At 38.5% G+C, this 12,392-nt stretch overlaps 2 protein-coding genes across 2 annotated transcripts; both read left to right on the top strand.

The window, feature by feature from the left end:
• Positions 1-1,884: 1,884 nt before the first annotated feature.
• Positions 1,885-5,277, top strand: LOC129737704 (uncharacterized). Its single transcript, XM_055728864.1, has 2 exons — positions 1,885-3,852; positions 5,155-5,277. The coding sequence occupies exons 1-2, from the start codon at positions 1,885-1,887 to the stop codon at positions 5,275-5,277; spliced, it is 2,091 nt and encodes a 696-aa protein (XP_055584839.1).
• Positions 5,278-7,362: 2,085 nt separating this feature from the next.
• Positions 7,363-8,304, top strand: LOC129737703 (uncharacterized). The gene has a single exon (XM_055728863.1). The coding sequence runs from the start codon at positions 7,363-7,365 to the stop codon at positions 8,302-8,304; it is 942 nt and encodes a 313-aa protein (XP_055584838.1).
• Positions 8,305-12,392: the final 4,088 nt, after the last annotated feature.

Raw genomic sequence — 12,392 nt, 5'->3', positions numbered from 1 at the left:
TACATATGGCTAGTTGGTTGCATGCTTCTTGATATTTTAAAATATTAGTTAGCGATGGTGTCTTTTTCCAGTTTTATGTGCTTATGATTCCGTAACATACTCCTTGCGCTGGACATCCCTATAAGTGCGTTCAATTTGGAAGTGACTGTATTGATTTTTGCTACCATACACCACGGTGTAATTTTTTTAAACAAATAAAAAGAAAAAATCAACATCCTCCCCTATCCAATGTAGTACTATTCTCGCAAAAGACGCTAAATCTAGAACAACTTAATAATTGAAAATTTGCCCACAAATTACATGATCAAGTTTTTTTTTATTTTCACTAATAATGATCTTTAAAACTTCAAATTTTTCATTTTCAAGTGAATCCCTGATTTTGTCACACCCATGATCCATTTTAGGGTGATAAATTTGGGACAGTGACAAAATTGGGTAAAGCACTCTGTTAACGCCAAACAGTTAAAGCGCGAGTCTAGAATCATCAAAACCTAATCTGCAATCCAACCGACCAACAGCATCAATGAATTGATTTCTGCCACACGCGTTTGACCAACAGATAGCGGTGCGTGTGTGCACTAGCATATGTACAATAGGTGTAGGCAAAGGAATAGGCGAGAGTCGATAGGCCTCGATTGGCTACTACAGGCTGCACTGCAGCTAGTGAGTTAGAAGCAATAAAAGACCCGTGCCGCTTGGTTGTAATATAATACAGTCCACTGTCTATTGTTTGTCTATCGTTGAGCGTTTGGCTGAAAATTAAATAAATTTGGCTTCCCGTGTTCACAGCATAGTGCCGTTGAGTGTAATAAATTAATGTTCGAATCCCCAATCGTGTGGGAACTTCCGCGGCTTAACCGAACCAGCGAGTTTTGAGGGATTGGCCTCAACATTTGGTCCTTAGCGACCGGATCAATCCGCGAAGTTTGTGCGCGTTCAATTTGTGAATCTATTGTGCGTTCATAGCTTGTCAAGTGACGCTTTGTGTTTGTCTGCTTGGGTTGGGTTTGCCCAATTTTGCGCGGGTCCTTATTGTTTCCGGATGGCTTGGGTTTATCCCGTATGATCACCGTTTTGGCTTGAGTTGATTCACTGCTTTTGATATTGTGTGCTGGGGGAACCTTGGCGGGCGGCCCGTGTGAAAAAGGCTTGATGTAAGGACAGAAATAGTGTGGCTTAGGTTGAACCACTTTGGTTCGCGAGCTTGTGTTGGCTGAAGATTAAAAGTGCGCTGAGGTAGCCTGATTAGCGAGCGGTTGAAAAGGCAGGATTTGTTGAAGCCTAGAAGTGAAGACTCTGTTGTTCGCCGTAAAAATTAAATAAAATCACCCTGGGAGAAACGGTTTGGTTTGTGAGGAGCCCGTTGTAAAAAAAAAAACAAAAGTGTTGGAAATTGTTTGACTTTGACTCACAAATTGTGATATTGTGAACGTTCGGACTGTTCTACTATTGAAAATTGTGAATTTCAACAAGAGTTTCCTGAAAAGTGCAACGTAAAATTTGAGAGCTGAGCTGCAAGTGATTGAGCCGTATTTGGAAGGATTCGCCAACGACCCGAGGACATCCCATCAAAACCAGATAAGTACTAGTAGATAGTGTGTGAATGAATGAGATTTATGAGTGGTTGAGGTGGCTGGAAAGTTCTATTTGTTTGATTGATTGCTGGCGTACTCTTACGCAGCATTGTTATTGGCATAGTCTTTGGCTTACTTATTTAATTGTGATTAAGAGTGGAGCCACTAAATTTGAAAAAAAAAACTGGTCAATTAATCAAAAATTTGAATAATTTTTGCGTCAAATTTTACTAATTGTCAACAAATCGCCGTTTGAGGTCTCGGGAGTGTTATCTTATCAGTGTTGGTTCAAAGTGAAAAGTGATAAAGTATGGCAAATGATCTCCGACGTCTTTCTAAACAAAAGCGCATGTTATGGAGTTTGCTAGAAAGCATAGAAGATTTCCTTGTTGGCTACGATGACAACCGAGATCAAGGAGCACTTCACCCACGGCTGGCCAAGTTGGACGAAGCTTATGACAGATTCTCTGATTTACACATTCAGATGGAAATGCTTTTGGATGAAATCGAAGCCGACAACGATTCTGTAGATGATGGAAAACAGGAAGCCCGAAGAAAGGAACACAAGCACGCATTCAAAGAGTTTGTTAACCAGTACTTTTCGTTGAAACAGCAGCTGTTATCTAAAATGGATCCGACCCCTGTTCGATCGAGTGGCCACCAATCTAATGTTTCCGAATCAGTTTTGACGTGTCACACGAAGTATCCTGAGCTGACGCTCCCAATTTTCTCCGGGAAGCTATCGGATTGGATCAATTTTCGAGACAATTTTAGATCGCTGATACACGACAACAAGCTGCTGAACGATATGGATAAATTCAACTATCTACGAACCTCATTGAAAGAAGATGCACTACTTCAAATAAACCAGATCCAGGTATCAGCGATCAACTACAGTTTAGCTTGGAGCATTTTAGAGGCAAAATATGAAAATCACAAGCTGATAGCCCAGGAGCACTTGCAAGCCCTTTTTGCAGCGCCTGTCATGCGCACAGAATCTTTTGAATCTTTGAATGCCCTGCTATCAACATTCAAGATAAACCTTCAGCAGTTAGAAAAATTAGGCCAACATACGAACAGTTGGAGTACATTGTTGGCATTCATGCTCTCGCAGAAGTTGGACTCAACAACACACCGTCTTTGGGAAACACACCATGCTTCTAAAAACGTACCTTCCTACGAAGCTATGGTTGCATTTCTGGAAAATCAGTGTTCAATTCTGCAATCAACTGCCTGTCGAAGTGTAAATGATGAAATAATGAATTCAAGAGCTCTCATAAGTCACAGCACGACCGCTTCGGAAGGGTTTTGCCCTATCTGCATAAATGAACCGCATTTGATTGAACAATGCTCAAGATTCTATAGGATGAGAGTGATCGACCGGAAAGATTTGGTACGGAGATTGAAACTTTGCCTCAATTGCCTGGACTCAGGACATTTCGTCGCAGAATGCTCGTGTAGTTCCTGTTCAAAGTGTGGACAGCGTCATCACTATATGTTACATCCATATTCTCCGAATCAAAACAGTCAGTGGAACATGAATACCTACCCTCAAGCCCCACGAAGACCTCAACGCGCGAATAGTCAGTCAAGAAGCGAACATTATGTTCAACACGACCAGTCTCGAACGAATAATGCTCAACCTTCACAAAACAATTCCCAATCAACACAACAGCCACCTCCCACAAACACGCCGACTGTTAGTCACCACACTACTCTACTAAGTACACAACAGAACACCCCCACTGCCATCCTATCTACAGCCATTGTTATGCTAGCCGATAGTAGCGGAAACACTGTTTTAGCACGTGCATTACTCGATAATGGATCTCATATCTGTTTGATGACTGAGAAATTATCTCGGAAGCTAGAGTTCGAACGTATTCAGGAAAGTCTTCCCATAACCGGTGTAGGAGGTTCCACTAATGTTTCAAAAGAATCAGTTTTTGCTCGTATATTGTCACGTACGTCGTCGTTTGAAACTGCTAGAATGAAATTCTTTGTGCTCCCTGAAGTAACAATGAACTTGCCCCAGACAAGCTTGGATGTCAGTACCTGGAAACTTCCACCATCCATGAGCTTAGCAGATCCAACGTTCAACGAATCAAGCTCAGTTGATATGGTGATCGGAGTTGCCACCTTCTACGATTTATTGATAGCAGAACAGATAAGGATCACGAATGCCGGCCCAGTCCTACAGAATACTCGACTAGGATGGATTGTCGCAGGGAAACTACCAGAACCGCTAGATATTCCATACAGCACCATATCGTCTGAAGTTTTCTCAGAACTACCTGCACAGGATTCGTTTAGTTTCGATCTATCATATGGGAGATCTGTCTTCTTTGTGTTCTGGCTTGTCTCGTTTGTTGAAACCTGCTTGTTTGGCCTTCACAGCTTTGTTGGATCAAAAGTTGTCCAAGTTAAAATGTTTCTCCAAGTGTTTTGGATACAAAAGTTTTCTTGGAACGAATCATGGAAAACCGAACTCCATCTCTGTGGATTGAAGTTCAAAGACAAAATGGAAAGATTCTACAAATTATCGAATTATCGATGGATCACATTCCGCAAGGATGTAATAGCATGCGAAATCCATAGATCCGAAAACACATCTGAGAGGCGCAACGAAGCAGCTGGTACACTACGCATCACCACCACGAGCAGACATGTCCCGCGAAAGTTACATCCCGCTGCAGTCAATTTGACACAATATGGAAATCCAGCGGAGCATCAGTAGAAAATCATCGTTAAATCCAATCCTGGATAGCTGTTATTATTTTTGTATTTTTCGCCCCCATGAGGGGCACTGTGGCACTATCGGCTTGTTTGGCCGTATTCGCCAGGGGGCCAACTGTTGAGTTATGTTCAACCCTACCTAGTTATTTTCGGAATCTACAGTGTTTGTCATTCGCCAGGTTTTGTACATCGCACCATTCTTTAACCTGATGTCCAGGATTGTCTACATAAAAGGGCCAAGCTAATCTCATTTACTATCGCCATCTTGCTCCGTCGTAGAACCGTTCGTTCGAGTTTTTTAGCTGAGTTGAAATATGTATTTTAAGCCCCTACAAGGGGCACTATTGGCACTGGCGGCGAATCAGTCGTGATTGCCAGGGGGCCAACCGATAAGTTACGTTATATCCTCTCGATTTGTTTACGTAGCCTACAGAGTTTTTCCTTCTTCAAGATCTACATACCGTGCCAGACGGTCCACCCACGATGTCGACCACCGTTTAGTTAACAAATACTGCTAAGCAAGCCCCCAGAGGGGCATCCATTGGCGTACAGTGGCTAAAGTAGTCACAGCTGCCAGGGGGCCAAGTTCAAAGTTATGATGTACATCACTGTTACCGTTTCGGATTCCAAAGTATTCTTTTCCCACCAGATGCACCATCCCAGCCCAAATGCGAGAGCCTGTCTGTTGAGACTACCATTTCATCTACAGATAAGTATGCCCCCAAAAGGGGCGCAAGTGGCTAAGAGCGGTTTATCAGCCGTCGATGCCAGGGGGCGACATAAAAGTTACGTTTTCCCCAACCGTAAATAGTATGGAATATTTGTGTGTTTTATTCTTCAACAGGACCCCATCTGGACCACTCATCACGGATCCTTGTTCGACTACTCGACGTCTGGATCAACCGAAGCATCTTCAACTCCCGGAATGGGCACACCAAGGCTTTTTACGATGTTCATTCTCCGTTAATGCCTGGGAGCCATTTCCATTGTCAGCAGAAGCAGTTGTCAGTCGTTCCCAGTACACGTATACGCAGCACCCTTCAGAAGGCGAGATCCAAGAAGTTTGTGGTGAATCTAAGAATTCGGAAGATTGTTTTTCTGTACATAGTTTAAGTATTTTCTGTTGAGTGAACTCAAGGCGGGCGGTATGTTAACGCCAAACAGTTAAAGCGCGAGTCTAGAATCATCAAAACCTAATCTGCAATCCAACCGACCAACAGCATCAATGAATTGATTTCTGCCACACGCGTTTGACCAACAGATAGCGGTGCGTGTGTGCACTAGCATATGTACAATAGGTGTAGGCAAAGGAATAGGCGAGAGTCGATAGGCCTCGATTGGCTACTACAGGCTGCACTGCAGCTAGTGAGTTAGAAGCAATAAAAGACCCGTGCCGCTTGGTTGTAATATAATACAGTCCACTGTCTATTGTTTGTCTATCGTTGAGCGTTTGGCTGAAAATTAAATAAATTTGGCTTCCCGTGTTCACAGCATAGTGCCGTTGAGTGTAATAAATTAATGTTCGAATCCCCAATCGTGTGGGAACTTCCGCGGCTTAACCGAACCAGCGAGTTTTGAGGGATTGGCCTCAACACACTCTTTTTTAACCTTCCCATGCCGTTCGGGTCAATATGACCCGAAGCGCACATTTAAAATCTCTTATCTTCATACCAATATACTGAAGAACTTGGAATTTTGACTGACCAAGTATGTTCTATGAAAATAATGATCAATTTAACGTCAAAAAATTGAAATTTGAGTTTTGAAAATCGGTTCATTGGGAAATGAAATACAGCTAAGCAAAGCAAAAATTGGATATCGTTTTTTTAAGTTAGATTTTTTTTCTACCGGAAGATCTGAGATAGCGGTCAAAACTTTCATTGGACCCCAACATATCTATACACTGTCAAAAAGATGGATTCTTGACGATTTCAAACATCAATGAAAAACTTAAATACAGAAAAGCGTCAAAAGTTATGAGCATTTTAAAAATAAAATTGATTTTTCGGACTTTTTACTTTCTGAACCAGTTTCTGATAACTTGGTAATACATATCGACTTTATTTTAAAATTTTGAGTAATAAGAACAAATTACCTACACAATGAATATAATATCTTAAAAATCGGTCAACATTTACAGTCAGGAGAACGAAATCAAACTACAACTCAAATTTCCCCGAAACGGATATTTTGCGAACGGCATGGGAAGGTTAATAATCTTGGTTGAAGTTGCAGTTGTTTACCGATAGCACTACGAGCACACACATAACTAGGTAGGATCTCCAAGTGCAATCTAAGTTCCCTTGAAAAGATCCATCCACATGCATGTGCTGCATCATTGAGGCGTACAATTCCAAGGTATACACGGCTAGCATTTCACTAACGCTAAAACCGCTAACCTTCATCATACTATGTGTGCCAGGTTATGTCAGGACCGGGATTCGATCTCATGATCGTTGGCTTAGAAGGCAAGGAAGCTATCCTCTAGGCCACGATCTGCTGGCATCGGGGATTCACTGTATAAAGATCCCTTTAAAATAAATAACAACTTCAAACATTGCGATAAAAAAAGTTAACCACATATTATTTTAAAGTGTAAATTTCGAAGAACACTTTAAAATAATCAATGAAAAATTTCTAGAATTATCTGTAGCAATAATTGGTTACACTGTAAAAAATGTTTTTATTAAGTCGATTAATTTTGAGGAAGAAACAAAATAATATTGATTGATAAAATTTGAACTTCCCTCAACTAAAACTGTATTCTGTTTTCGATGGAAAAAATACAGTCAACAAGTGTGCAAGTATCGGTACCGTTTTCTTTACGCGCTGCTTTCGCTATCGCAAATAGAAGTGTTTCATCTCGCATACGTCGCTCAAACTTGTGCAAGGCTTTAAAGAAACTTCTGACTTACCCCGAACGATTGAAATACAACCAATTGGACTGAAATACGTTGATTTCAAAGCCTTTTTCTGTTGTGAACAATTTGTGAATTTCCTTTCCATTGTTTCGGCCATTATTTCGGGGTCGCAAGACTCTCACCGTTACGGAATGACAAAACGCAACAAAAACAAGCTGCAAACAAACAATTCCACTGACGATACGCTCTCGCCGGACAAGCAGCAAGAAACTACTTTAAAAAAACAAAGAGTTGAAGCAACCGCTAGTGAGATGAACAGTGATGATCATCATGAGCTGGATGCAGCTCAGGGTGGTTCAGAGATTACTCTTCTGGAATTACATCGCATGATAAAAGAGGATATCATGAATGCCAGCAAATCAACTAATTTACGGATTGATAACATCGCGCAAAATATTGAGAAGTCAATCGAAAAGCTACAACATGAAGTTGAAGAAGTGAAGTCCTCTCAACAATTCATTTCCGATGAGTTCGAGCACGTTAAAATTTCACTTGATGATCAGAAATCGATGGTTTCATCAATGAAATTAGAGATAACCGAACTTAAGAATGACCAAGTTCAAGCTCAACAGCATATTGAGGAGTTGAACTATGAGCTAAACAAAATGAAACAATGTTCCATAGAGAGTCACTTATTAATCTCTAATGTTGTGCAGCTAGTGAACGAAAATCTTGATACCCTGTTCGGCAACATCTTGAGTGCGTTGGGGTTATCCTGCAGTTCCCACGAAATCATTGGCATCACACGTCTAAATTCATCAAATGCAAGAGGTGTACCTCCGATTCTGGTTCGCTTCATAAACGTTTCGCTGAAGGATAAAATCATGAGGATGGGGCGTGCAAAACCGCTAAGCTGCATCGATATAGGAATGAACATCGACCAACGAATCTATTTTAACCACCGATTAACGAGTTTGAATCAACGGCTGCTGGGAATAGCGAGGAAATTCAGGAATGATAACAACTATAAGTTTGTTTGGTTCTCGAATGGTGCTGTCTTCATAAAAAAAGATGAAAACTCAAACGCATTAAAAATTAGTGACATTCATGATTTGCCAGATAACAATTGTTAATTCAAAATATTCTCTGGTTTACTTTTTTGATTCCCTTTTTATTTACTCATAAACTCTGATGCTGTGTACCATTTGAATTATAATAATTGAAGAGCTAAATAGTTGGATTATATACAAAAAAAAAGAGATAGTTAGTAATACTTGCACACAAAATGTTTCACCAGTGTGGTGGCTTCAACAGTTGAAAAACTTCTTAGCTGCAAACCGAATGAATAAATTAAAAAAAAAAAAAAAAAAAAATGATAATTGAGAATACACATTTATAAATTTTTTTTTGATAATTTCTAAGTTAGCTAGTGTTCCTTCGAAATTTACACCTTATTGCTAATTTTTCTGATTAAAATTTTTTTCCATTAAAATGTTTGGAGAAATCCTTTATTTTGAAAAAGAATCTTAATACATCTAAGCTCAACAATGGAAGTTTTTTAATAGTTTTTAATAATTTTTGTATTTGTGCACCCCCGATCGATTTTTTTTAGTGAAAAGTGCGTTGGATAAAGAAAATTCTCCCTAATAATGGGGCACATTTTCAGAGATTTCGATATTTTTAAAATTTTTTTTTTGAAACCGTTCTAAAAAGACACCGTGTCGTAACCGTTTACTTTTCGGCATTCGTCAAATGGAAGCTAAATTACTATGTTAACGTCATGTTTCAAACATTTCCACTTTTTTCTAATTTATTGTTTGAAAAATCATGAGTTAATGGCTTGAAATTTAAATTATAAAATATCAAACAGATATCGACGACTTCAAACAATTCGAGCAGAAATTAAGGCTAGGTGATATCAAAAAGAAATCAACAATAAAACAATCTTTGTAATTGATATTTTCCATAACCAATACATAAGAAAAATGTCGTACATCTTTGATTAACATTTTCTGCCAACCGAAAAAGAAAAGAAAAGTTAATTCATCCAAATTAACCCTCAATTGCAATAAAGTCACATTGACAGCAGGCTCGAAAGCAAACGAAAAGGCCAATACAAAATTAAAACGAAACTTTCATTTTTTGCGTTTGCGTGCTGAGTTCTTCGCACCTTATTGGCTCTACCATTCGTTGGCGAGTCTAAAGCCCGCCTATAGCGAGGGCGTAGCTATTTACCTTATTTACACCTTATGTGCAGCGCTGTTCAGCCACTGACTGGCTGCATGCTTCTCTTCGTTTGAAGTGTCTGCTGACTTCGATATGCTTGCTCATAATATTTCCTCTCCGTTTTTTCTTGCTGTTTCTATTTTCCACACTTTTATCGAGGCGGGTGACAGCTTGCGGGGCACAGTGTGCACATTTGTACATAGAAACGTATTAAAACGGCCCAATCATAACGGTGCCAATTGATAGTGAAAATGGACAGTTTCAAAAAGTCACCAAGCTTCCTATATTTTTTTTAAATTGAGTCAAAAAATCAGGAAAACAAATGAAGTGACGAATAAAGAGAGAATTTCTTTGCGTTCTGATCCTGAATTCTGAATTCTGAATTATGAATTATGAATTATGAATTATGAATTATGAATTATGAATTATGAATTATGAATTATGAATTATGAATTATGAATTATGAATTATGAATTACGAATTATGAATTATGAATTATGAATTATGAATTATGAATTATGAATTATGAATTATGAATTATGAATTATGAATTATGAATTCTGATTCTTTGTTTTGATTTATCGGCCATATCGATGGAAAGTGAAGTTCTTTTTAGTAAGTACATTGTAAGAATATGAAATTTTCATATTTAGACGGATGGAAAGTTTATTTAGAAGCATTATCATCACATATCAAATTTATGTCCAGCACGGATCAACTATTTACTATGACGTAGTAGACCACCACACATTAGAAGGCCAAGCGTGGTCGCCCCACAAGCGGAAACTTGGGGTGAAAAACTTTTTTTTTTTTGTTTATTTGTGACACTTTACCAACGCTTTGGCATTCGTGTCAACAGGGGTGAAAAACGCTTGGCCTTCAAATGTGTGGTGGTAGATGAAACTCTATCAGTATCTACCACTTCATAGTAGTTGGTTCGTGCTGGACAAATGATGTGATATTTCATTTGTAAATTCTTTATTTGAAACGGCTCATACCTTTAGGCTTTAAGGAGCCAAACTCGTTTTGTTTGATTACAATTGTTTGCTTAAATCTAGTTCACTTTTTTAGAAGAAAAAAGAAGATAGATAGGGAAATATGAAATTAAAAAAAATTATAGACGAAGGTCAATTTTAGAAAAAGTAAATTTCAAACATATAGTCCAAGTCCATCACAGCTAACACATCCCTCACTGGAACGTTGGGTGGCTTTCCTTGGGCCTAAATAATGTGATGTGATGATGTATATGATGATAATGTTTCTAAGGAGTGTACTCGAATGAAATGCAACACTTTGATTTGTAAATAACTTTTGAAATTGATACAAATTTCAGTGAAGCTACCTAGAGATGTATTATGATCGTGTTCATGTGCAGAATTTAGAGACAATCTGTCAAGTAACTTTTGAGGTGGCGTCCAATACAGAAGCTCATATACATATAAAAAACCTAAACCTAGCTGAAAATCAACTATTCGACCAAAATTCCTGTGGTAACCCGATCAGGAGGGAAAAACAAAATTATATCAAGATGAGATATTTTGATACTAATTTTTTTTTCTACCTAAATGAGTTATAATTCAGTACTCGTAGGATGTTAAAATATCTCAAATTATATCAAAAAATCTATGCGATCATAGCTTAATTATATCAGTTTTTGATATGCTCCTATCAAGATTATATCTGGTTCAGATAGCATAGTTTGATATTAGGCAGAACGAAACCTATCAAAATTATAACTTATCAATGTTCCATTTTTGGTATCCCAACAATTTAATTCCATTTTATGAATCTGCTGAGCGAAACTCATTAAGGTACGGTTTGGACCGTTGACTTCGATGTCCGTGTTTCATGGAAACTTATATGCATATCAAAATAAGATACGGTTATAATATATTATAACAATTTGAAACAAATTCTTTATCGTTGAAAGTGAGTTCGATCCTATTCAAGAATGCCAATCAAAATAAGATATAACCAAGATTCAAGCAACTAAGAGTCGAAAATTATGAGAACAACGTTCTAACTGAAAAAGATATAAATATCTCGTTGAGATATGTTTAAGTTCTTATTTTGATATGCTCTCCTGATCGGGAAATCTTCTAAGGCGTATTTTTTTTTTTTTTTGATTCCGGATTTGGCTCTGGAACCGTCAGAATAAAAAAGCGAGTTTCGGGTTTCGAGTTATTCCATACGTAGGTGTGCGTGAGAACGAGCGCAATGTTTACATGCAGCTGTCATTTTGTTCTCCCTTCTGGATTTCTTCATTCGGTTCTTCATATCCGGATTGCCGTTTTTCGTGTCCGGATTGCACTGGACTGCAGATAGTACGATTTTGCTTGGCTGAGAGGTTCAAAATCGCGGCAATAATCATTTGCCCGTTCATTATTTCAACTGTTTTGTTTTCAGCCAAAAACAGCTGTTTAATGTTTTGACACCAACGTTGAGAGTATTGGTGAACTTCTCGCAAAACTGACTTTTTTCTCAGGGCGACTCCGTCCCTTTTTCGAGCGAACCTAGGTTGCCTCTCGAGCAATAAATGAGCACGATGACAGCAGTTAGAGCGAACCTAGGTTGCCTCTAGATTGCCTCCAGGTGAAAAAAAATACGTTATTAGAGAATCAGACAGTGAGCAAAAATTTCAATAAAAGTGAAAATGATGAATTCCATGAAGTTAAGGACTGTGAGAGATTTATTCAGCGCAATCTGAATATTTCAATAGGAGAAATAAAAAAAAACCGATCCATTTTTTTTCTGTCCAATTCGTCCAGCTGACTTAAAAACAAGACTGACTTTATTTATACAAGGTAAAAAAGCTGCCCATCGGTAAAATAAACAAAATACGGTGGTCAAATCGTGCGCAAAATATTTGGACCACTAACGGGGAAATATTTTGAAAAATTTCCAATAGGGCATCCAAACGAGATCTTTAACGAGCATTTAACTAAAAAGTATCGCCTGGATGTTCCAGAGATAAACCAGAAGTAGAAATTGATAA

This window comes from Uranotaenia lowii, chromosome 1 (genome assembly GCF_029784155.1).
Source record: "Uranotaenia lowii strain MFRU-FL chromosome 1, ASM2978415v1, whole genome shotgun sequence".
Taxonomy (NCBI): Eukaryota; Metazoa; Arthropoda; class Insecta; order Diptera; family Culicidae; genus Uranotaenia; species Uranotaenia lowii.
The sequence above is the reverse complement of the archived record's forward strand: the minus strand, read 5'-3'. Positions and strand labels throughout refer to the sequence as shown.